At 42.6% G+C, this 24,558-nt stretch overlaps 2 protein-coding genes across 2 annotated transcripts; both read left to right on the forward strand.

Annotated features, from left to right (window-relative positions):
• The first annotated feature begins 4,228 nt into the window (after positions 1-4,228).
• Positions 4,229-13,499, forward strand: LOC139304645 (cyclic nucleotide-gated channel beta-3-like). The gene is made up of 17 exons (XM_070928566.1): positions 4,229-4,351; positions 4,945-5,006; positions 5,928-6,068; positions 8,582-8,742; positions 8,875-9,401; positions 9,486-9,536; positions 9,610-9,696; positions 9,776-9,840; positions 9,946-10,068; positions 11,166-11,307; positions 11,687-11,846; positions 11,951-12,048; positions 12,138-12,221; positions 12,411-12,529; positions 12,637-12,789; positions 13,228-13,378; positions 13,482-13,499. Exons 1-17 carry the CDS (start codon positions 4,229-4,231, stop codon positions 13,497-13,499), a joined length of 2,265 nt encoding a protein of 754 aa, XP_070784667.1.
• A 1,315-nt stretch (positions 13,500-14,814) lies between these two features.
• On the forward strand, positions 14,815-23,882 carry cngb3.1 (cyclic nucleotide gated channel subunit beta 3, tandem duplicate 1). Its single transcript, XM_070928567.1, has 18 exons — positions 14,815-14,889; positions 15,341-15,472; positions 16,091-16,221; positions 18,779-18,939; positions 19,030-19,329; positions 19,405-19,613; positions 19,722-19,772; positions 20,128-20,214; positions 20,310-20,374; positions 20,823-20,945; positions 21,564-21,705; positions 21,898-22,057; positions 22,229-22,326; positions 22,476-22,559; positions 22,680-22,798; positions 23,307-23,459; positions 23,591-23,741; positions 23,865-23,882. The coding sequence occupies exons 1-18, from the start codon at positions 14,815-14,817 to the stop codon at positions 23,880-23,882; spliced, it is 2,259 nt and encodes a 752-aa protein (XP_070784668.1).
• Positions 23,883-24,558: the final 676 nt, after the last annotated feature.

A 24,558-nucleotide genomic window follows, 5' to 3' on the forward strand; every position in this document is an offset into this window, starting at 1 on the left:
GGAGTCTAGACTGATTTAAATGTTTGTATATTCATATTTTCATCACTTTAAAGCTGCTCCAAACAATATTTCCCTGTTAACAATGGATCAAATGGATATGTATAGTATGAAAGAGGTCACTTGTAGTGACAAACCCACAGAGAAATATCACCCAATTATGCATTTACCCTCAGCCCTACAAAGCGTTTTAACTTCTTTCAGCTCAATGTTTTGGTTGTCCGGGCTCACAGCTTTACTGTTTTGTTTTGTTTTGTTTTGATGCTAAATGCTCTCATGAATTTGCAATGCTTCACTGTACTCTACCTGTCCAGCACCAGTTAATAGCTGGTGAACATAGTGGAGCATTTAGCTGCTAAAGAACCAGATATTTCCCTCAGGATTTGTTGGAGAGCAAAAAAGGAGAGTAAATATCTGATTTATATTCATGAGATATATAGAAATATGACTTCAAGTGGATGCTAATGTTCCTCTGTATTGGCGTAAGCAAGTTTGCCATATCAACTTTAAGCTGATAATATGTCAATGTTGTGTTTACAGCTTGTTTCTGCTGCTTGGTACATTGTTATTATAAAAATAGCGATCATAGCCACTTCAGATATTTCTCTACGATAAATGTTCATGACTGAGTAAGCAACAGGCAAAGTTAGAGTTAAGAAAAAAAACATCTTGAGTTATTATTCATCAAGATTTTAAGACTCCAAAGCAAATATACCTTTCAGTGGTTAGTGGCCTGGTCACAGAGGCAAACAACCCCAAAACTGTTAAATCCTGATTGGTGCACAGAAGTACGTGAGAGGAAATCTCTCATGTGAAATAACCAGAACTGTTGAAACGCCATCATTCACAGTAAGAAGTGGATCAAGAAAATAACACTTAACTCTGGAATTAGACAAGGGGGTTTGTCATACAGTACTTTTCATGTGAACAAATCACTGCCATTTTCCCTCCTACTTGTCTTGGCTGAAGGGAGACCCCTCGCACAGAAACTGAACAGTGCCTGATTTTTATGGCATTGTTAAAGGGGTAATCATTGTGGCATTTACCACTATGATTACGCTATGAATTGGCCTCCCTCGGTCAGGCCTTTTTATAATTTCTGGACCCCTGGTTGAGAGCAGCTCGGTATTACACCAATTAGAGTGGTGAGTCATATGTCACTGGCCACCTGAGAATCCAGCCTCCTCCACTTTGTGCTATAAATTTACTTCTAGCTGTTACACTGTCTATTCTGCTGCTGACTGAGACAGGTGAAACTGATATGTGGCCTACACGCTGGGGTCAGGGCGGTGTGTGTGTGTGTGTGTGTGTGTGTGTGTGTGTGTGTGTGTGTGTGTGTGTGTGTGTGTGTGTGTGTATATGTGTGAGGAGGTGAAAGGCCAAGGTTCAATCTGGTTTTATATGGCAGTCATTCATCTCCTTTAATCACTTTCTATTGTGCATGAGTCATGTACTATCTCAGGGCAGCGCACTGAAGTACATTTCTTCACTTCTCCCCGAGTGCACAGCGAGTAAAACAACAAACAAGACGAAGCCTTTGCTCTTTTTAATATGTGTCGAGCTCTTTCACAGTGGTGACGGTGGCAAGGCCCAACCCCCAAGGCTTAATTAGATTTATGGAAGAGATGGAGAGGATCTAATGACCTATCTCCCTGCATCACTGGACGGCGGAAAGACGGAGAGGCATGAAAAAGTGCATCGGCACTCGCCTGTTTCCTCCTCCACTCCTCCTCCTCCTCCTCCCCTCTCTCCTGCCCCAGACAAGTCAATGGTCCTTGAGAACACTCGGAGATACATTACACGGAGCCCACGGCTGAGTCAAGCCTCGTCTGCATCGCTGTGGCATTTCGTTTGGTCGCTCCCCGGCGTGACGAGAGGAATGGAACAGCAGAATATGGGCTGAGTGGGTGGGCGATAGTGGTGTTATTTTATTCTTAACGACAAGCGAGCGTACAAGTGTCATACTGAGATAAGGGCTAAATGAGAACATGTGCAAAGATACTGAAAATTGCAATGGACAGAGATTTATGAGCGGAAATAGCCATGCTTATAGTTTCCCTCTATGTGTATCATGATGATTATGAAATCATTATCAAATATTGTCTCATTATGTGGAGACTACATATTCTGAATAACTGCAGAGTGCTGATATGTACAGGAGGACTACTGCAAAGACAGACCGTCCAGGCCCTCACAGAGGCAATCAAAATCTAACTTAAGACGTATTACTTGTCATTCTATATTTATTTATATTCTCATAGTTTCATAAAATGTAAATGTTTCTATGGGTACATTAAAGTCGAGCACAGAAGAGAAATAGATATGCCCGTGTCCTGACCTATCAGGATCTTATACAATACAGGATAATACATCTTAATAAAGCTACATTTTGGAGTGACATTAAAACACATGAGAGGGCGGGTTCTTTTACTGATTAAACAGTGACAACTTCTGCCATGTACAAGTTGACGCCGCTTTCACGACAGAACTTGAATCAAAATGTTTTTGTTTGGACATTTTGTTACTTCAGCGGCTGCAGAGTTTCAGAGAGCGTTTGAGAACAATAGTCATGATCCACCAAAGTTTCAGGTTATTCCACTGATCAACAGTTTGTGGCATTAATGTGTCAGGACCAATACGAAAGCCGGAAAGGCAGGGAAGAAGAAGACTGGAGCTAACATGGATGAAAACAATGGAAGAACAAAGCAGGTTTTTGTTTGATGAGGAAATAAAGGAAATGCAGGATACAAGTACGGGTGTTTTAGTGAAAAATGTCACTATAATTGACTAAACATCCCTCTCATATCTCAGCGCCAGGTGTGGAATATTACAGTGTATAATTCGTAACAAAGTCCACATCAAGCTTGTCATATTCAGTTTCATTCATATTCAGTGTGGAACTGTAGAGCAGGACTGATCTTTCTCACATGTTGCTGTTTCTCTTGAAATCACATTTTCAGTCCAGGACTGTTCACTGCATCACTGCATCACTGCATCACTGCATCAGTGCACGTCATCAGCTGCTGTACGTTTTGTTTCTCTGATTATTGTCGCAGAATTCTCAGATCAGTGCCACTTTTTGTACCCTGACAACAGAGGCTTATTGAAGCAAACATGATAGATACTCCACTACTTTTGTCTGACAGTTTTAGTTACTAGTTACTCTTCAGATTATAATTTTTCATACCCTTCCTGTCCAGTGAAAACCATGTATCTCCAAATGTGGTGATTTTGAATGAATTCAAACATGTGATGATCTTTTAGAATATGATGCATTGCTGTAGATTAAACCACCGAACAGTGCATAAAGTAGTTCAAATCAGCTCAACCTTAAACATCTACAGCAGAAAAATGCAACATACACATTAATGCAGCAGTAATAATAATCCTAAAACATCAGATATAATAGTAAAACACTGAGGGAGAATTTTACTGTAGAATGAGTACTTTTAACCTTTGATGCTTTAAGTAAATTTAGCCGATAATACATCTGTAGTGTACTTTGTAGTGTGGTGTTGCTTCTTTTGCTGAAGTAAACAATCTGAATACTTCTTCCACCACTGACTAAATCTGCTCCAACTGTTTGAAAGTTATTGTTCCATTAATAAGATAGGAGGGTTTAAAGGTTTACATTTGGTTTACTTTGCTTAATGGAAATGTGCTTCATCACACTCAGCCAGGGAAGGTGCCAACCAGCTGAGGTGTCTTTTTGCCTTTAATCACCAAGGCTTAGCTACTGACACACAGACACACACACACACACACACACATACACTGAACTGGTAGCATAAGCAGACATGAAGTATTGGGCCCATATTTGTACGTGCTGCAGTGCATCAGTAGCATTTTATTGACTATAAGTGCACTGGGTAATGCAGTCTGTATGTCCTCCACACACATGCACACACATGTATTCTGTATAGGCGGTCCTCCAGAGTCTCAGCCACCTGTAAGCCTATTGGGATCTTATATGAGATGGTGATGGGCTTAGAAGTCAATGGTGATGGTGGGGGCTCCTCTCCGTGCGAGAGTATTAGTGGTGCTAAAAGCTGTAATGCCATCGGAGCCGATGTGGTTATGAGGGGCGTGTTGCTTTAAAGAAGAAGAGGGAGACGGAGAGAAAAGCGAGGGTTAATCCAGGGGGGGGATCTCTCAACTCCTTAGGGATCAGTTCATTCCCTACGTAGTCACTTGCAGACGGCAAAGCAGATGCACTTTTAGGTTTCTGGACATGTTCAGCAAGTTGAAGGGCCTCTTTAGCGGCCCACAGGTGCCAGCAGCTTCAGTGGCCCCTGACCCAGCTCCTGCTCCAGCTCCTGCTCCTGCTCCAGCTCCTGCTCCAGCTCCAGCTAAGGTAAGAAAACAGCGTGTTGTTTATTCAGTGAGTGAATAAAAATGTTCTTTATAAACTGTTAGATATGTGGTGTTTAGTATTCTTGTGTCTCCAGTGTTGGATTCTTCTGTGATGCTTTCAATAGCTTTCATATTGTTCAGCATGTGCCAGTAACAGCAGAGGCAGCCAAGACTGAAATCAAGCATGACCACAAAAGAAAATGAAGTGTCGCCTCTCAGACTGTAATACAGCAAGTTTGGTTACATGTGTTTCTCCTAAGATCACAGCAGCGGCTCCTTATCTGCTCCTCCATCCATTCAGGGGCTCAGTGCTCTCGCCAACAAAGAATCACATGAAATTGTTTCATTACACGGACCCCATTGAAATCGCTCGTTACCCAAAGGGGCACTTTTGACTTCTATTCATCTCAAACGCAGCTTGTTTTTATGTTTTTTTTTAGATGAGTCTTATCAGGCAAGAGGAGTAATTTGTCAAGTGCTAAACTCACTTTTCTTTAAACACGCTCTCTAAATGAAAATGTCTCCCTAATGGCCGTGGATTGACTAATGAAGCCGAGCATCTGACTTTGTGCAAAATGTTGATTTGTGTTGCAGGAGGAGAAGCCAGCCGACGAGGAGAATGAGGACAAGAAAGTGGACAAACCGCAGGGTAAGTCGTGATTCATCCGAGAGGCTGAGATGGCACATTTAGAAACTAAATAACCAGGTGGACTGTCTTTGTGATGACTGTCCTTTGCTTCTCTTGCACCAAAGCCTGTGGTTAAAACTGTAACTTTCTAAGATATATCTCCATGTTTAGTTTTGAGAACATACACTTCATCATAGAGATACACAGGCGTCTCATCGCTTGTAACTATGTCCAGATGCTCCGATCTGACCTCATCTACTGTGAGGCTCACCAATGTCTGCAGTTGTCCTCAAAGCATTTTTGATCCGTATACTTGTCATTTCTCAAAACAAAGGTTGTAGAGCATCTGCTTCAAATGGCTGCAATCAGCATTGTGTGCACTTGTGAGGCAGAGATATTGATCTGATCATCAAGACAACATTCACCTCTGGTCCAAACATAATTTCCCTGCTGTTTGACATCTGCAAGATAAATTGAATTTCAGCGACTTGTTGATTGTGTTGCTCTAAGTCCAGACCATAGACTGGTCCAGACACCTGCCTTGTAGCAATTTTAGGTTCAAGCACAATGGGATTGCCTGATCACTTCATATAGAACTCAGAATACAGCCATTTGAGCTATCTAGTATCAATTGAAGGGCATTGTTTTTCAAGGAACTTTTAAACTCTTAGAAACTGATAAGGACAATATTTGTATAGCATCTTTCAAGAGCAAAGTGCTTTACAGTGAAACAAACATAATAAAATAAATAAATAAAATAAATAAGTAAATGGAATTCAAAACATAAAAGATGAAATGAGAAAAGGCTTTAAAAACGAGCAGTAACATCTTAAAATCAGTGAAGGGCTGCAAGTAATGATGTGAGTTGTAGCCTGAGACCAGAATAAAATGCTTTAAAAATCAAGAGATAAAAATGTAATTGTGATTGTTCCCCTTTCACAGAATCAAGTCCGGCCCCGGCCCCGGCCCCAGCCCCGGCCCCGACCCCGGCCCCTGCTCCTGCTCCAGCTCCAGCCCCTGCTCCAGCCCCTGCTCCAGCTCCAGCCCCTACAGTAGCTCCAACTAACCCTGATCAAGCTGGACCTGAGGGGTAAGGCCAGCACTTCTGTAGTTTCCAATTATTTTAGCAACAATCACAATGACCATGACACACCTTCATCAGCACCAAGTGTGTTTTTCTACCTGATTTTGATTGCCGGGGAGATGCATTGTTAGCATGACACAAGCATAGGCAGTTAAAGAGAGTAGATATAGTGTGTTTATCCTTTGAGTATCTGCCCAGCCTCCAAACTCCACTTTAGCTTACCAAACCACACGCCTGCCAAGACATCGACACCACAAACCAGTATCAGATTAATCACCCAATGGACACTAATTAATCAGATTCCCTGGCAAGACGAGAGAGAGGCAGAGAAAGCCCTCAGAGATGAACGCAGCATGTGAGATCTTTATCTCCTGGTGAAACATGCATATTAACGGGGGGATGACCTGAAAGTGGATTAAAAGCTTTTCAGCTTTTTAGTTTTAAGAAGCTCACCAGGCCTGCTTCTGGCCCAGCAACAAAAAGCATGAAGGCGACAGGTAAAGACAGACTCAGCTGATCCTCACAGTTGTAAGCACATGTCACAGCAGGGCTGATTATTGGCATGTTATAAAAGCATCTCATGCACCTCTGATGAACATAATGCAGTGTTTGATTATATTGACAAATTAAAACAATTTTAAAAAGCCAATTTATAATGATGAGTTTTAATCAAGATTACAAAACGTCTCCAGGTTCTGCTATTTTGACACAGAGCCAGTTGATGAATGAAGAGTCAGTTGATATTTTGCTTTACTGTCCCGCAGTGAAGTTGGGACTGGAGATGTTACCCAACTACATAAATTGATTAACTGCTTAAGATGTTATAACATACTGTGTACTGTGTTACAAGCAGCACTTAACAATTAAAGTGAACAATTACCTGCATCAGCGTCCATCAAGATGTCGCATGTTTGTACATGTTGTAACGCCAGTTGTCCAGCAGAGGGCAGCATCGACGCTTCTCTGGATTTGGGAATCTTGTTTTTTTGGGTATCTGAGTTTGACCTTTATTTTGAAAACTACATTTAAATCAGCAAGATCTGTATGGTCTTGGATTGTTAAACAGGACACCCCTTACATCTATATATATTTATTATTTCTGATGGACATTTGGATGCAGATGTCTAACCCTAAACAGAAGTTTCCCACGACTTAAAGCACAAATTGTTACAGACTCTTCAGTTGTTTTGTCATGTTTTTTTATATATATAATTACATAAATCTACAATTTCTACTGTCTTCGTATTTATATACACACTACTAAACCTCGCTAAAACTCAGTCTAATACAACAGTCTTGTAATGAATCCTCCCTTCATGAAGGTTATAATGTTGAAACTGTTTCAACTATATTGTCATTTGAGAGGATGTTGTTTCTGGTGCTGTTTAACTGTATTACAGTATATACAGAGAGGTGTTTCTCTTTTTTATCCTACCCTCATAAATAGGGACAAAATAATAGAAACATCTCCATTATAGCCATAATGTTGAATCAACACCTCTAACAAATGAAAAGTAATGAATAGTCTGTGTCTGTCTCCTCAACTTGAAGAGGTGCATGAGCAGGATAAAAAGCTGCAGCCTTCAGGGTAGATCAAATCTATGGAGGCTTCCTATCATCACTGCGACTCGTTGCCACCAGACGGAAGCCTCAGCTGCAGAGAAGCATCTCACTCATCTTTAAGTTGAATAGTAACAGCTTCCAAACGTTGTATCCCAAACTAATGTGGAACCCATAACGTAGTAGCACCATAAAGACCACATACTACACTGTGTCACTGGAAAGGAAGTGCTGGCACCTTTTTCAGTTGCTGTGCCTTCCTGTTTGGCCTGTTATAAGCTGTTATAGGAATTTTTTGTTGTCTTTGATTAACTCAAACATATTCGACATAGATTTTTAAATATTACCAAACTTAAGGCATTTGTGGTGCAGTGGTGATTTATTTGTAATGACTGGACACAAAAGACTGTCAGCCAGATGTATTGCTGAGTTTTGTCCACTAGGAGGCGACATGCTGCATGAACTCACATGTCTCTCTTCTGTCTGTAGCGCTGAGGCTGAAGTTGCCTGTGACTTTTGTCAGCTGATCCTTTCCACTTAAAATGTCATTTCACAGTATAAAGGTCTTTATTTGACACAACAAATCACAGTTGCTACGCTAAGTCATGTGTGAAAAGCAGTTCCTGTAAAACCAGCCACAGTACATGTATTTATACTTGCTGTGAACACAACAGTGACATATTAGCTTACAGTAAGTTGATATGGCGAACTTATTAGCTTGCGTTGACTATTTACACATCCAGCTGATACATTAGCAACATTAGCATTTTTTTCCAGATGTGTCTCTGTAGCTGCTGTGTTCACCAGCTGGTGTCAGTTGTTATCTTTGTCTGCAATGTGGTGCTTGGCAGGTAGTGCGCAGTGGGTTTTTAGAGCTTTGTTTTTTAACTGAAACTTGATTGATTGATTGATAATTCTCTGACATAAGTTCTAGTAAACTGTCTGATTTCCATCTTCAGACAAGAGGCGGCCCCTCCTCCACCTCCGCCCATCGTCATCAACAAGTATTCCGATGAGCAGCTCAGAGCCATAGTCAAACGGATGAGAGAGAGGCTGCAGCTCTACAAGGAGAAAGTGGTGGATCAGTATGCTTCATCCCCAGAGATCAGCCCACCTGTCAGTGAGTACAGACAGAATTACTCATCTGTATGCACACCAGTTGGAGTTTGGTGATCATTATCAGCTTTACTGGGCTATAAGGCCGCAAATGATGAATGTTTCAGCGCACTCAGCCTCGATGTTGTCTTTTCAGCGCCTCTGCTGGGCAAAGACAACTACGCAAAGGTCACAGAGGAGAGGAAACGGCAAGCGGAGGAGGAGCGCATAAAGAAGGAGGAGGCTGAGAAGAAGAAGAAAGAGGAGCAGGAGAAGAAGAAGGCGGAGGCAGAGCAGAAGAAGAAAGAGGAGGAGGAGAAGAAGAAGGCGGAGTGCTTAGAGGAGAAAAAGGAGGAGAAGAAGGACATGAAGACCAGGTTGAGAGAAGCTGCCTGGTTTTCGGTGGACGTGGTTCTGAAGCCGATTGAGGACCAGATGGACTCTGTGCTGGGGAAGACCATCGACCCTTTCACGGACCGCCGCTACATCGCCTGGCTCAGCTTGGTGACGCTGGCCTTCAACTACAACACCTGGTTCGTCACCGCCCGCCTGTGCTTCCCGTACCACACTGAGAGCGCCATCCCTTACTGGTTCATCCTGGACATGCTGGCTGACCTCATCTACCTCATCGACTCCATCCTCTTCCAGCCCCGCAAACAGTTCGTCAAAGGAGGAGACATCATAGTAAGTCTCGGAGCCTGTTGCTGAGAATGACCCGGATTTAAGATAAAAGAAACAAAATGACAGATGTTCTTTTCTTGCTTTCAGAAAGACCGAGCGATGACAAAGAATAATTACAGAAGCACAGACAGATTCACGGTAACTTGAATTCTTTGACCTCTGTACATTAGTATGAGCTCGGTGGCCTCACACCTCTGTCTCTCCTCAACAGATAGACATGGTGTCCCTCATGCCCTTCGACCTGCTATACTTGCAGTTTGGATTCAAATCCGTTTTCAGAGCCAATCGTCTGCTGAAGGTGAATTCACTGTCCGTTTAGTTTAGCAGAGCGACTTTGCTTCCTTCCTGTGGCTGACATTTCCGTGCTCGTTCTCAAGGCAGATACCTTTTTTGAGTTCAGCGATCGTCTAGAGAGCATCATGGCCAAGGCTTACATCTGGAGGTAAGTCGCATGAAGTTGTGATGATGCCACTTTTTGTTGGTTTCATACATGCGTCACTTGAACACAGACAGAAACTAACTTCTACTGTCTCTCCTTTTCTGTTAGAGTGATTCGGACCATCGGCTATCTTCTCTTCATGCTCCACCTCAACGCCTGCTTCTACTACGTGGCCTCAGACTACCAGGGCATCGGGAAAACAAAGTGGGTCTACTCCGGGCTTGGCAGCGCGTAAGTACAGAACCTTTAGATTCCTGCTGTTTGAGCGTATGGCATTGTTGCTTGTGTTTTCTCCATATTGCACACTTCTAGAGTCTGATCAGGAATGACTACTACTCACAGGTGACCACAACTCTCTTAAGTCCAATCAAAATGAAAACGTCTCTCTCATGAAGACATGTCTGACTTATGTCAACACATCAGTGAAGCGCAGTATAATTACACCATTAACAAACGGGTGATGGTGGTGGTACTCCCTCCAACAAGTTGTTCAGTGAGCAAAGGGCAGCAGACAGAGATTGAGTTTAGAGCAGGGGAGGACTTTTTCAACAATGAAATTAAATAAACTAAATTTTATTGAAGAGAACATGGAATTACCAAAGGCCGAGAAACTCCTTGTCCTAGTGGTTTTTATTATCAGTGTAAAAGACACTGAGTCCCACTTTCACCAGCATCCATAGCTATCAGAGCGTTGAGTGACTGATTTCTGCTCATTTAGTAAATAAAAATAGGGCTTTATTGAACACACATGGCAAAGTGTGACAACGTGAATATCAAACATAACGCAGAGCTTTTGTGCTGCTTGCTGAGTGCCAGTTTTCTGGTCCAACGACAGTCACACATTGAAAATGTATTGTATGTCCCGTCTTTGCTGCTGCTGCAGTTACCTCAGCTGCTTCTTCTATGCGGAGAAGTCCCTGCTGATGATCGCCGAGCTGCCGTGTCCGGACACCATGTTCGGACAGATCTTTCAGATGACAAACTACCTTTTTGGGGCATTCTTTATGTCCATCATTCTTGGCCAGGTAGTTTATTTGTAATATATATTATTATTATTTATTTTTTTTTTTTCATTTTTAGTGATGATTTGGTAAACCTGTTTTTGGATGGCATATATGGCACTATATTATATTTTTGAACATTTTGCAGCAAGACATCAAGGGAATCAAACTGGAAAAAAGGGGAGAAATAACAGTGATTCAAAGTGTACCCTGAACTCTGGACTGCCACACCTAAACACACACACACACACACACACACACACACACAAACACACTAGTTTGTGACAGCCTGTCTAACGCCCCCCCCACCCCCCACCCTCTCCACAGGTACCTGCGTTGTTACTACTATGCTGTCCGCAGTCTGATCAACATCGGGGGTCTTAACGAACCTCATACCGTCTTTGAGATTACCTTTCAGATGACTAACTTTTTCACGGGCGTCTTTGTGTTCTCCAGTTTGATTGGACAGGTAACATAGAGACACATTCTGCCCGTAGCTTGAGTCAAAGTCCCAGCATGCTCGGTTCGTCTGGAAACCTGATAGAAATTAGCGCCTCTAAAATTAGCATGTCATCACCTCCTTTTCCACCTGTCTCGTTAATGTAGTGATAGAGATAGTTGTATGATAGACACAACGTCTTACCATACTAGCTTCACTAACACTCCAACTGTAGTTGTGTCTCACTGGTTCCCTGTGGAGTCTTGACTGTCAAAAAGCTTGTGAAATGTACTAAATGTAGCATTTTAACAACAAAAGGTCATTCAATCTAGCATCTAATTGATTATTATCCAATTTAACCAAAGTTTTCCTCAGTTTGTGTATTTAATCTCACCTTGTCTTGCCTCAGATGAGAGACGTCATCGGTGCAGCCACAGCAGGACAGACCTACTTCCGCTCCTCCATGGACAACACTGTGGAGTACATGGTGACCAACCGCATCCCCTCTTTAGTGCAGAACCGAGTCCGCACCTGGTACACCTACACCTGGGACGCCCAGGGCATGCTGGGTGAGTAACACTGGACAAAGTGCTCAGTTCAGGTTTTTTTGGGATGTTGCAGGAAAGCCTTGAATCATAAGAAACTTTTTCTTGTTTTCTCCTGATGCTTCCAGATGAGTCTGAGCTGCTGGATAAGATGCCTCTGGTGATGAGAACCGCCATCGCTGTTGATGTCAACCTGGCAACCTTTCAGAAGATTGACCTTTTCAAGGTGCCCTTTCAAGACGCCACAGCACAGTAAAGCAGGCAGACTGCAGCTCGGACATTAAGTCTGACTAAACGTGACTTTTTCCCCCACAGGGCTGTGACCAGCAGATGTTGGTGGACATGTTACTGAGGCTCAAGTCTATCATCTATCTACCTGGAGACTTTGTCGTAAAAAAAGTGAGTTCACGTTATTATGATGTTATCATCTTCCTGGATTTCTAATGTGAAATTTTATATTTGAATCTGTATCGTCCTTTAAAACTATTCAAATAGAACCAGTAAATATCCACTGTATATTCTTCTGTGAGTAACAATCTGCACAGTATTTGTTATTTTCTGCATGTGTATGACTTGGCTCCTCTGCAGGGCGACATCGGTAAAGAGATGTACATCATTAAAAGTGGAGCAGTGCAGGTGGTGGGAGGACCCGACAACAGCATTGTGTTTGTCACTCTGAAGGCCGGCTGCGTGTTTGGAGAAATCAGGTACGAGTGTTTAATGTGCACAACGATGTGACGCCTCTAATCACAAGATAATACATTCAAAGAACACTGTCGAGGAATTTTCAGTTCGAAAATGTTTTTTTTCTCAGTCTGTTGCAATCCTCCAAAGATGGCGGGAACAGGCGGACAGCGAATGTCAAAGCCTACGGCTTCGCTAACCTCTTTGTCCTGGAGAAGAAAGACCTGTTTGACATCTTGGTCCACTACCCAGAGTCTCAGAAAGTGTTGGCCAGGAAGGGCCGGTGAGTCCTGAGTCTTTATCACAGTGGAATCACACAGGTTGAACCTATTATTTACTCTTTAAAATAATGACTTAAAATCATTAAAACTGCTCACCTTCATTATAACTTTTTAATTTTGAGATTTTCATTTAAGATTATATACAACTGAGGAAAGCATGTATTTTTTTTTTATTATCAAAAGTTTTACATATTCATTTTCAAGTCAATCAGCTACAGTTGACAGTTGTTATCTGCGTACATGCAATTGCATTTCTCCCTCATTTCTCACTTTACTGTGTTTCAGTAGCTCAAGTTTTGGAAACAAATTTCTCTCAGCTGGAATTCTACTATTTGGCCCCCACAGGCTCCTTGTTTTCAAACGTGTCTTTTGAAACACAGTATAGACAGTGTCAGAGGACGTATAGTTTAGCCAGCCTCTCTGTTTTTATGTGTGTGCAGGAAACTAATGAAGGCGAAGGGTCCGGCGGCAGCTAAAGCAGACGAGGAAAAGAAGAAAGGGCTGGCGCTGTTCGGACCCAAACCACCAACTCCCAAACTGCTGCGTGCTGTCGGTGGAACCATCAACAGGAAAATCATAGACAAAATGAAGGTAACAACACTTACATTTCTATCTTTACGTGCTCATATGAAAGCCACTGCAGTTATGCTGACTAACATAGCTAAACATACCATATTCTGTATTTTCTCCCCAGACTGCTGGTGGCCAGTGAGGATTACAGCGGGCTTGTGTTTTTTTTAATAACTCCTTTTTGGGAGTGGATGTACAGTTTTATGTCCAACCTCTTACTGCAATTTTGTACTGAGTGTGTGTTTGCTGTCACTTTAAGATGCTGTTTAAAATGGATCCTCCTGTTATTCCCCAGGGTCAAACATTAGATGTAACCCCATGCAAATACACATGTTTAAACTATGTTGATGAGATGTGCAGGATTTGAATCTGTCTGTGAACCTCAACCACTGCCCCGAGTGGATGCTGGCTTGTTGTATATTGTATGCTGGTACACTGAATATATCTGCCTATTCACGTGTCACTTGTCTGTCTGCTTTTATTGGCTGTGTTTTATTCAGTTTGCCAATGCAGAGTAGTCGTAAAAGCCTAACAGAGATTATCTATCAGAACAACTGGTTACAGTAATGCTCACAATATAGTGTTTGACTGATTTGATATATGCCGATATTAAAAAAATAATTCCCTGTTTTAATATAGTGATTTATTACTACTGTTCACTTCACAGCATCCTGTCCTAGTTGTTTGTTTGTTGTGTTTGTACAGCAGGAGTTACAGTTACAGTACAGAGAGAGAGAGAGAGGTGCTAGTTAATCCCGTTAGCCAGACAGGGACATTGTGAGGGTTAATTAACTAAGTGGTCTCTGTGTTGGTGAAGGAACTGAAATAACCCCGGCAATCTAATTTTACACCAGCTACTGTCGTCCCACACGAGTTACTACCACATGATTAAACATGTCGAAAAATGCACTTAGTTTTGTGTGAAACGTAGAGGCAGAACTGTGAGTTGTTTTCATTTATTTTGATAAACTTCATGGCAGATTTAGTAGCCCGTTTGTAATGATGAAAATATATTCCATCCCTCAACCTGCTTTGATTGGCAGTAACTCATCTTTTCATTTGATCATTGATTATTAAGACGACACACTTTTTTATTGATTTCTATGATGCTTATTTTCCCAACATATTATAAAGTAATCAGGCACTATAAATGGTCCTTGTTCTGGACTGGAGCCAGCACTGCAGGAGGACAGTTGTCTTGCCTGGCAGTGATTGGCGCCGCTGACAGCTGATCTGGTGTTGACTCCAGGATAAAGGGGAGTGCCCGCAGGGAATTAATGGATCTAAGAAATTGAATTGCCTCAGTCTGCTGTTTGGATGTGAGACGAGGACTACGGAGGACTACACAGGACTACGCAGGACTCTTTCAAGGATCTGAGATCCACATAAGAAAAGGGTCTTCAGGAGGAGAAGTGGATGGGCAGGCCTGTTCGCTGTAGCCCACACCAAGCCCCGCCATGTTCAGCAGGTTGAAGAGGTTGATGGGGGCTCCTGAGCCTCCCCCTGCCACCCCAGCTGCCGCCCCAGCGAAGGTAAGGCTGGGCCTCTTTCTAATATCTTAAATATAAAACACCTGGACCAGTATTTCTGTTTTCAAAAATGTTGTTTATCATTTTATGAAATTATTATGATCATTTGTATTAGCTGATCTCCAAACAGATGTTAGCAGTTTTCACATGTGCATCATTTAGGCCTTCTTCTGTACCTGCCGTGTGCTTGTCACAGTGAGCACATACAAGCTGTTTTTAAGGTAAACCATGGCAGGTGACTGAGATCAGTGAAAGCCTCTGAAGCGGCTTGGCACTGATGAAGAGTACTCACTGCAGCTTCAGCAGGGAGGGTAGACCTACTGTTGCTGTTTCACTGCTGTTGCCTGCAACATGTTGGGTGCACGCCTTCATCAACATCCAAACTGAAGCTAGATGCTTGTTTGTGTTTGTCCACTCTTGTCTGCACACTGTTACCAGTATTGTGTATTTACAGGAAGAAAAGCCCCCTGAAAAGAAGGATGAAAAAGAGGAGCCGAAGAAAGAGGAAGAAAAGAAAGAAGAGGAAAAGAAAGAGGAGCCGAAGAAAGAGGAAGAAAAGAAAGAAGAGTCAAAACCAGGTGATTTGGTCTGAACCAAATAGTAAATGTACTATGATGCACAGTAACTGAGATGTCTCGTAGTGATAACAACTGCACTCTGTTTAGGAAGGTACTGTAGTACACTCACACTTTGATTTTCATTTCCCTGCTAAGGAGTAAAGGTTCTTTGTGTCTTACTTGACGTGACATTTGATTCCAGTTCCAGCGGTTTAAAATAAGAACGATATCCGCCCACAGTCTGCAGTTGTTTTTGTCAAAATTCCTCCTTCCTTCCTCATTCCTCAAGAAAACGACATGCTCAACTTATTTGAATTTACTTTAATGTGAATTCGTACTTCACTTAGAAGAGAACGTGCCTTCTGGAGCCAGAATTTACCTCACATATTTCTACTTCATATTTTATTTGTAAAGTCTAATCAAAGGAGGGTCTGTTACGGTGATGCAAATGATTACGATTTTGTGGTGTTCTTCTGTTTTGTCCAGTGCCAGATCAACCTTTCATATCAGTGTTAGTGTTTACATTTGGTTGTTCGAAACTAACTGAAGAGTGCTGCTATATTTTTCTTCCAGCTGCTGCTCCTGCCCCAGCTGCTGCTGCTGCCCCAGCTGCTGCTGCTCCTGCCCCTGCTGCTGCTGCTGCTGCCCCAGCTGCTGCTCCAGCTGCTGCTCCAGCTGCTGCTCCAGCTCCTGCTCCTGCCCCAGCTGCTGCTGCCCCAGCTGCTGCTCCAGCTGCTGCTCCTGCTGCTGCTCCTGGTAATCCAGAGGGGGCTGATGGGTAAGAATGCATCTTATACTGCGTGTACCCAACATCTCACCCAGTGCAAGTTGGTGCAGAGGTTTAGCGGGTATAGATGATGGATGGATATATCAGCACTGACAATCCAAGCTTTGAGAAGTTACTTAAGGCTTTGTATTACAGATATACAGTGCTGTGAAAAAGTATTTGCCCCCTTCCTGATTTCTTATTTTTCTGCATATTTGTCATGCTTAAATGTTTCAGATCAAACAAATTTTAATATTAGACAAAGATAACCCAAGTAAATACAAAATGCAGTTTTTAAAGTGATTTCATTTTATTAAGGGAAAAAAGCTATCCTCACCTACCTGGCCCCATGTGAAAAAGTAATTGCCCCCTAGATCTAATAACTGGTTGTGCCACCCTTGGCGGCAACAACTGCAATCAAGCGTTTGCGATAACTGGCAATGAGTCTTTTACATCGCTGTGGAGGAATTTTGGCCCGCTCTTCTTTGCAGAATTGTTTTAATTCAGCCACACTGGAGGGTTTCCGAGCATGAACGGCCTGTTTAAGGTCATGCCACAGCATCTCAATTGGATTCAAGTCCAGACTTTGACTAGGCCACTCCAAAACCTTCATTTAGTTTTTTTTAAGCCATTCAGAGGTGGTCTTGCTGGTGTGTTTCGGATCATTGTCCTGCTGCATAACCCAAGTGCGCTTGAGCTTGAGGTCTCGAACTGATGGCCGGACATTCTCCTTCAGGATTTTCTGGTAGAGAGCAGAATTCATGGTTCCATCAATTACGGCAAGTCGTCCAGGTCCTGAAGCAGCAAAGCAGCCCCAGAACATCACACTACCACCACCACGTTTGACTGTTGATATGATGTTCTTTTTATGATGCTGTGTTTTACACCAGATGTAACGGGACGCACACCTTCCAAAAAGTTCAACTTTTGTCTCGTCAGTCCACAGAATATTTTCCCAAAAGTCTTGGGGATCATCAAGATGTTTTTTGGCAAATGTGAGACGAGCCTTTGTGTTCTTTTTGGTCAGCAGTGGTTTTCGCCTTGGAACTGTCCCATGGACGCCATCTTTGCCCAGTCTCTTTCTTATTGTTGAATCATGGACACTGACCTTAACTGAGACGAGTGAGGATGTTGTTGTTGGTTCTTTTGTGACCTCCTGGATGAGTCGTAGATGCGCTCTTGGAGTAATTTTGGTCAGCCGGCCCCCCCTGGGAAGGTTCACCACTGTTCCAAGTTTTCTCCATTTGTGGATAATGGCTCTCACCGTGGTTCGCTGGAGTCCCAAAGCCTTAGAAATGGCTTTGTAACCCTTTCCAGACTGATAGATGTCAATGACTTTGTTTCTCATCTGTTCTTGAATTTCTTTAGACCTCGGCATGATGTTTTGCTTTTTGAGATCTTTCAGCCTGCTTCATTTTGTCAGACAGGTTCTACTTTTTCACATAGGGCCAGGTAGGTTTGGATAGCTTTTTTCCCATAATAAATGAAATCATCATTTAAAAACTATTTACTCTGGTTATCTTGGTATAATATTAAAATAAAAATAAAAAACTTTTTAGTCACAGTCCCACATTTAAAAAAAAGCAAATGACAGAGCAGTATTTTCATCTGTGTTTAGCATGCTGATATATCACCTTTTCACTGAGTGTTTCTGTTAGCTTTGATTAGCTGCCCTACTCATTTATATTCATTTATACATGCAACTATGTGAAACATTTCTGCAGCTTTAAGAGTTTCATTCACCAGGTTGTCCCCAAACAGATTGTTGGAACATTGAAAAGATCCATCAAGCAATACGTTTTTATTTTTAATATTTGGTAGTGAAGATGTGAGGCTAATTGAGACTCTGACAGTGATTAGTAGCTTTACAAATACACTTGACTAAGAATACCTTGACCCTGGAGCTTGTGCTTCCAGTCTCCAGGAATCCGTCAGCGTCACACAGAACAGTAAACGCTGAGAGCTGTTCCAGCTTAATGCATTCAGCATTTCAATAATAACAGAACCTACAACATAGCTGCTGTTAATATCCGTCATTAAAATCTAAACGTGTCATATTTACTCCCCAGACATCGTACGTTAACCATTTTTTAACTGATTGTACAGATGGACTCAGTGTTCGAGCCTTCCCTACAAAAAGTGTCTGGACAGACTGTTTCTTAGCTGCAGTCACAGCAGTCGTGATCACACGGCGACTTGCAGCCTGTGACTCCTAAAGTAGGAAAGGAGATTAGGAGCTTAGTGGTATTTGTGATTGTGAACGATTGGGGATGGCGTTCACATGCAGGTTTTTATACATTATACATACATATACATTTTTTACATACTATTTAATGAATTTAGATTTTGTGTGTGTGCAAATGAACAATAGTTGAATTAGAAAGATAATAGTTTGGGTTTCATGGTCTTATTTCAATGACAAAATCCTATTTTTCTCTTTGAGGTTCAGGTTAAAGTAATTTTTTTATGTCCAATCTGCTCACCGCTAAATATCATTCTCCTTCTCTCTGATTTAATGTCACCTTGTCCATGGTATTCATTTTTGTATTCTTCTTCTTTGTGTTTTCAGTGAAGAAGCCCCTCCTCCCTCTCCTCCACCTGTTGTCTACTTCCGTTACACCGATGACACACTCAGAGGTATGATCAAGCAGTTGAGGGAGCGGACCAAGACACTCAAAGAGAAAGCCATAGACCCCTACGCCACCTCTCCAGAAATCAGCCCCCCTGTCAGTAAGTGTTGACACAAACCAACGCGCAGACAGAAAACAAACATGGTCACACGGCGACTGAACTCACTGTCATTGTCATTTGCCTGTTCAGCTCCTATTCTGCAGAAGGAGGACTACATCAGGAAGAAGGAGGAGGAGCGAATAGCAAAGGAAGAAGCGGATAAAAAGAAGGCGGAGGAGGCGGTCAAGAAGGCGGAGGAGAAGAAGAAAAAGGACGAGGAGAAGAGGCTGGAGGCCGAGAAGAAAGCGGAGGAGGAGAAGAGGGTAGCGGAGGCCAAGAAGAAAGTCAAGGTCCTCCCCGAAATCAGCTGCTCCTGCTTCGACGCCCTCTTTCATCCGATCGAAGTCCAGATGGACACCGTCCTGGGGAACACCATAGATCCTTTCACAGGTATGGTGAGGTCGGCTGAGTGTAAATGAACACCTACTTGACATACTTTAAATCTGTACATGTTTCTCTCTCCAGACCGGCGATATATTGCCTGGTTGGCTGTGGTCGCGGTGGCGTTCAACTACAACGTTTGGTTTTGCACCGCCCGGCTGGCGTTCCCCTACCACAGCGAAACTGCCAACCCCTACTGGATATTTTGTGACGTCCTTAGTGACATCGTGACTGTCATCGACATCATGGTGTGGCAGCCCCGGCTGCAGTTTGTCAAAGCCGGAGACATCATTGTAAGTCACAAAGCATTATGAAACATCACCCGTGTCCTGATCTGTGCTGTGTGACAGTTGGCTATTAGTGGCTTTAAATACTGAAAAAAAACCTTCTCTCCCCCTCAGAAAGACAGAGCTATGACAAAGGTGCATTATCGGAAATCAGCGCGATTTATGGTGAGAATGGAATTATATGTGCTGTGACGTCCATGAGTTGTTAGCAGAAAGAGAGATTTCCCCTCTAAACTTCTCACAAGAGGTCAAATGATCTAATGTTTCACACAAAAAGCAGAAATGATTACGAATATGTGTAGCACAATTTAGTTTCTTGCCCCATTTATCATCTTACGACCCCTCAGATTTATCTTGTGACACTTTGGAGGGGCCCCACCCCTAGGTTTGGAACCACTAGGCCTAAACTACCAAACTGTATAGAAAGTGATTACAAATTAGCTCCACCTCAAGCACTGTAATCTCAGAGGTGTACATGTAACTTGTGAAGTTTTTTGTTATTCCTTTCTTTTCTTTTTAGGTGGATATAATCAGCATCCTCCCCTTTGACCTCATGTGCCTGCGCTTTGAATTCTCCTCCATGTACCGAATTAACCGCTTTATCAGGGTACGCAGCCGACTGATCGTTGAAGAAAAGTTTGAACAGACTTCACATCTCCCGTTCAGTTCCTCACTAGCTGATTGTTTCCTTGTGTGCTCCAGATCGAGTCCTTCTTTGAGTTCAGCGATCGACTCGAGAGTATCATGGCCAAGGCCTACATCTGGAGGTAAGTGCTCCTGCGACAATGACAGGAGCAAATGAATGCTGTGTTTTTCTCCAATTCTTAGTACACTGTGTGTGAACAAGAGCTGGCTGTAAGCAGAAAAAGATGCCTGTTGACAGTTTCAGAGTTTCTGAACCATTTACTTTTGGATTTTTTGTCATTTATAATGTTAACTGTTAAAAAAAAACAAAACAAGATACATACTGTATTACATACATATTACAATATCACACTTTCCATTATGCTGAATTATCTCACATTCATCAATTTTATTTGTCCCATTATGCATCTTCTGCTATGTGTACATGCTGTCATTTAGTTTATAGCTTTTCACGACTGCATCCTGATAACATTTGCAACTAAAATAAACCTCTTTCCACCCACAGATCAGCTCAGTTTCATCTCATCCTGTCTATTTCTGTCTTATTTTATCGCTCTCTTTCTAATGCAGAGTGGCTCGCACCACCGGTTACCTGCTCTTCATGCTCCACCTCAACGCCTGTGCGTATTATGTTGCCTCAGTGCACCAGGGCCTCGCGACGACTACATGGGTGTATGACGGAGAGGGCACAGCGTACGTACTTAACACTTCTTCTTTTGTGGTTGTAGACGTTCGCGTTGTCGGCGGAGCTCTCCGTGGTGCTGGAACACTGAAAGCCAATCCCCCTTTGTGTCTCTGTGGTGCTGAATGTTTCATGCACAGTCTCTCTATAGTAAATCACTCCCTACTTACTATATAGTGCACTGTGATGCAACCATCTAGCCATGCCCGGCCAAACACCCAGAACACAATAGCAACCACCTAGCGACATCCTTGCAACCTCCCTAAACACAGAGAAAGTATCCAGCAACACCCAAAGACCCCTGCAGGAGGCCCCTGGCAATGCAAAAACCTAATCTGACCCAGTTTTGTTTAAGGAGGAGACGCATGTAAAAATGTCTTCAGGAAATGAAGTATTTTCCTGTCCAAAATGTGGAAAGCAGTGAACATAATAGTGAGGACAAGCTCAGTGTGCTGATAAGCTCACTTATATGTTGGGTGTCATTTTTGCTCCTTTGTCCACCTCTCAATGTTTCTCTGCATTGAGACGTCAAGACAACAAGGTGTGCACTGTGTTGGTGAACAGAGCATAAAGGCATTATAGTGTCTTTTTATGGAAATGAAATGAAGACGTCCCCTGTCCTTCCACAGGTACCTGCGTTCTTACTACTTTGCGGTCCGCAGTCTGATCAACATCGGTGGTCTCCCAGAGCCTGTAACCACCTTTGAGATCACCTTTCAGATGCTGAACTTCTTCATTGGCGTCTTTGTGTTCTCCAGTTTGATTGGACAGGTAGGAGGACAGCATTCAAACAGAGGCTTTATTTAATTGTTTCATCATGTGACAACAGTCCAGACGAGTCCTTCAGTTATTTAAATTCAAATTTGTGGTGTCCACTTCTTACCAAAAGCATTTCTTCACAATGTTATATATATGTTAGTTTAACGCTCTCCCTGTCTGTCCGCCTGTCTGTCTTTCTTTCAGATGAGAGACGTCATAGGAGCTGCAACAGCAGGCCAGACATATTTTCGGGCATCAATGGACGGCTGCGTCGCCTACATGAACACCTATACGATCCCCAAGCAAGTCCAGAACAGAGTCCGCACCTGGTACAACTACACCTGGGCTGCTCAGGGCATGCTGGGTGAGTCTCAGAAAAACGTCTCCTTGTCGGAGTGAATAACCTGATGAGACGGGTCAAGCTCTGCTTTGTTGCGGTCACAAAATAATTATTCCTGATCATAATATTGAAATGAACAAAGCAGATATTTGGAGAAGTTAAGATAAATGCTCGACATGTCCACGTCCTCCCCAGATGAGTCTGAGCTGCTGGACAAGATGCCTTTGGTGATGAGAACTGCCATCGCTGTGGACGTCAACCTGACCACCTTCCAGAAGATCGCACTGTTTCAGGTGACTCAGCATCCACGGTGACCTCTTGGTCAGGAGCATGTGGTCTGTGTCGCGACTGCTGGAACAAAAACCTAAACAAACAATAAGCTTCTCGCCATCTCCACATGAGCTACCAAAAAATAAATGGAACCTGCTACTGTGTCTTCCAGGGCTGTGACCAGCAGATGTTGGTGGACATGTTGCTGAGGCTCAAGTCAATCATCTACCTTCCTGGAGACTTTGTCGTGAAGAAAGTGAGTGAAGGACAAACTTTGGCGTTCATCATGAAGCAAATAACCGATAACATATCCGAGGTTTCACTGTGTGAGTGTGACGCTGACGTCTGTGCTCCCGTCCTGCGCTCTCCTCTGCAGGGCGACATCGGTAAAGAGATGTACATCATCAAAAGCGGCGCGGTGCAGGTGGTGGGAGGACCCGACAACAGCATTGTGTTTGTCACACTGAAGGCCGGCTGCGTGTTTGGAGAAATCAGGTTTGTCTGCAGGAGCATTTAGTGATCTGTGCCAAGTAGAATATAGACTAACAGAGCTCAACCAATTCAACAAGACACATATTTGTCCTTCATTTCCATTATTTTACTATCCGGTATCACATGACACTGATCTGCATGATAATAATAAGTACCGTACACATAAGTTTTCTTATCTTAAAGCTAAATTACACTAAATGTCAACGTGTCATTTTCACATTTACAAGTCTGTTTTAAGTGAGGACGTAATAATAATGGACTTTTGCATATGATAAAGATGCTCATGTGTATCAAAGCCTGCAGAAGCTAAAGGACAACCTACATCATGCAAACTAAGTTATGTTTTCTGAACAGTGTCTATGGACATAGCATTGTATTGTATTATATTGTACATTATCATATTGTGTCTGTTCCCACATTTCCCAGCTGTAAACGTTCCCATCCAGAGACCTGTTATGTGAAATGCATACTGTCGACACATGGTGTGTTTTTGTCTCTGCCCCCATCACAGTTTACTTCAGTCTGCCAAAGATGGAGGAAACAGGCGCACAGCTAACGTGAAAGCACACGGCTTTGCCAACCTTTTTGTCCTGGAGAAGAAGGACTTGTTTGACATCCTCGTCCACTACCCGGAGTCTCAGAAAGTCCTGGCCAGGAAGGGAAGGTGAGTCGCTTACAAGTGCTGAAGCAGCAGTTGGAACACATTTGGTATGCTAAAGTTTTATTGTGACTGTGTCTCGTTTTTAGTCTAGAATTATAAGAATTAAATCTGTGTGTGTGTGTGTGTGTGTGTAGGAAACTGATCAAAGCCAAAGGCCCTGCAGCTGCTAAAACCAACGATGATAAGCAGAAAGGTCTGACTCTGTTTGGAGCTAAACCGCCAACACCAAAGCTCCTCAAAGCCTTTGGCAATTTTCGCAAAGGAGCCCTCATGGACAGACTCAAGGTACAGTCTTTACAGTGATGCACCGACTGGGGTAGTTTGATTTAGTTGTTGACAAATAGAAAATGGAAGCACTGGATAGCTAGTATAAATATTTATGAGCGCTTTTTTGTCTTCTGTCCACAGAAAAATGCAGGGGAGTAGAAATGAGAGAGGGATGCGTGACGCTGCTGAGCTTCACCACTTTAAATCTGTTTTGTATATTCCACTTTTTTAAAATTGGCTGCTGAAAGGCTCACAAGAAGACAGATGTGTGACATGTTATAAAATGCTGCACAACCAGAACGTAAACGCAGCATCTGCAGTTATAATCTAATAATATTCACCTCGTAAACATAGATTCCTTAATAGATACAGAATTGTCTGTTAAAATGAACATGATCAATGCCAGAAGCCACATCCGAAGGTTAACGTTATGTTTAGAGTTTGAAAATTGTGCATCATTTTTCATATAAAACAAAGTTAAGATGGTTACAAGAAAAAGTGTCCTAAGTTTTGTTACTAAAGGATGAGCCCTTTGTCATTTGTTTTAGATTGGAAGAACTGGAGAGTTAGTATGAGCTGCGTTAGCTCCGTTGACTGAACAAGTAAAGAGCACCACCTACTGTATGATGTTTAAAAAAACTTTCTCCAAAGATAATTAAAAAGACAAAACAGTCCTGACTCACGCTGCTGAGATGACAGATGGAAGAAATAATTACTCTATAAAATGTTTTTCAAATGTAAAGGCACTGAACATTAGGGCACGTCAGCAGTGTGTTGAGCCATTTTATGGCAGAATTCAGAGAATTCAAGATACTTCTTTCCTCCATGAAAACTT

Source organism: Enoplosus armatus, chromosome 21 (genome assembly GCF_043641665.1).
Source record: "Enoplosus armatus isolate fEnoArm2 chromosome 21, fEnoArm2.hap1, whole genome shotgun sequence".
In the NCBI taxonomy this organism is placed as follows: domain Eukaryota; kingdom Metazoa; phylum Chordata; class Actinopteri; order Centrarchiformes; family Enoplosidae; genus Enoplosus; species Enoplosus armatus.

Excerpts from the sequence above, each read along its gene's own strand:
- LOC139304645 (XM_070928566.1), top strand. The coding sequence starts at position 4,229 with ATGTTCAGCAAGTTGAAGGGCCTCTTTAGCGGCCCACAGGTGCCAGCA. Across the intron at positions 6,069-8,581 it reads GATCAAGCTGGACCTGAGGG|ACAAGAGGCGGCCCCTCCTC; the intron begins GTAAGGCCAGCA and ends TTCCATCTTCAG. Across the intron at positions 8,743-8,874 it reads AGAGATCAGCCCACCTGTCA|CGCCTCTGCTGGGCAAAGAC; the intron begins GTGAGTACAGAC and ends TTGTCTTTTCAG.
- cngb3.1 (XM_070928567.1), top strand. The coding sequence starts at position 14,815 with ATGTTCAGCAGGTTGAAGAGGTTGATGGGGGCTCCTGAGCCTCCCCCT. Across the intron at positions 21,706-21,897 it reads TCTCCAGTTTGATTGGACAG|ATGAGAGACGTCATAGGAGC; the intron begins GTAGGAGGACAG and ends TCTTTCTTTCAG. Across the intron at positions 22,058-22,228 it reads GGCTGCTCAGGGCATGCTGG|ATGAGTCTGAGCTGCTGGAC; the intron begins GTGAGTCTCAGA and ends CGTCCTCCCCAG.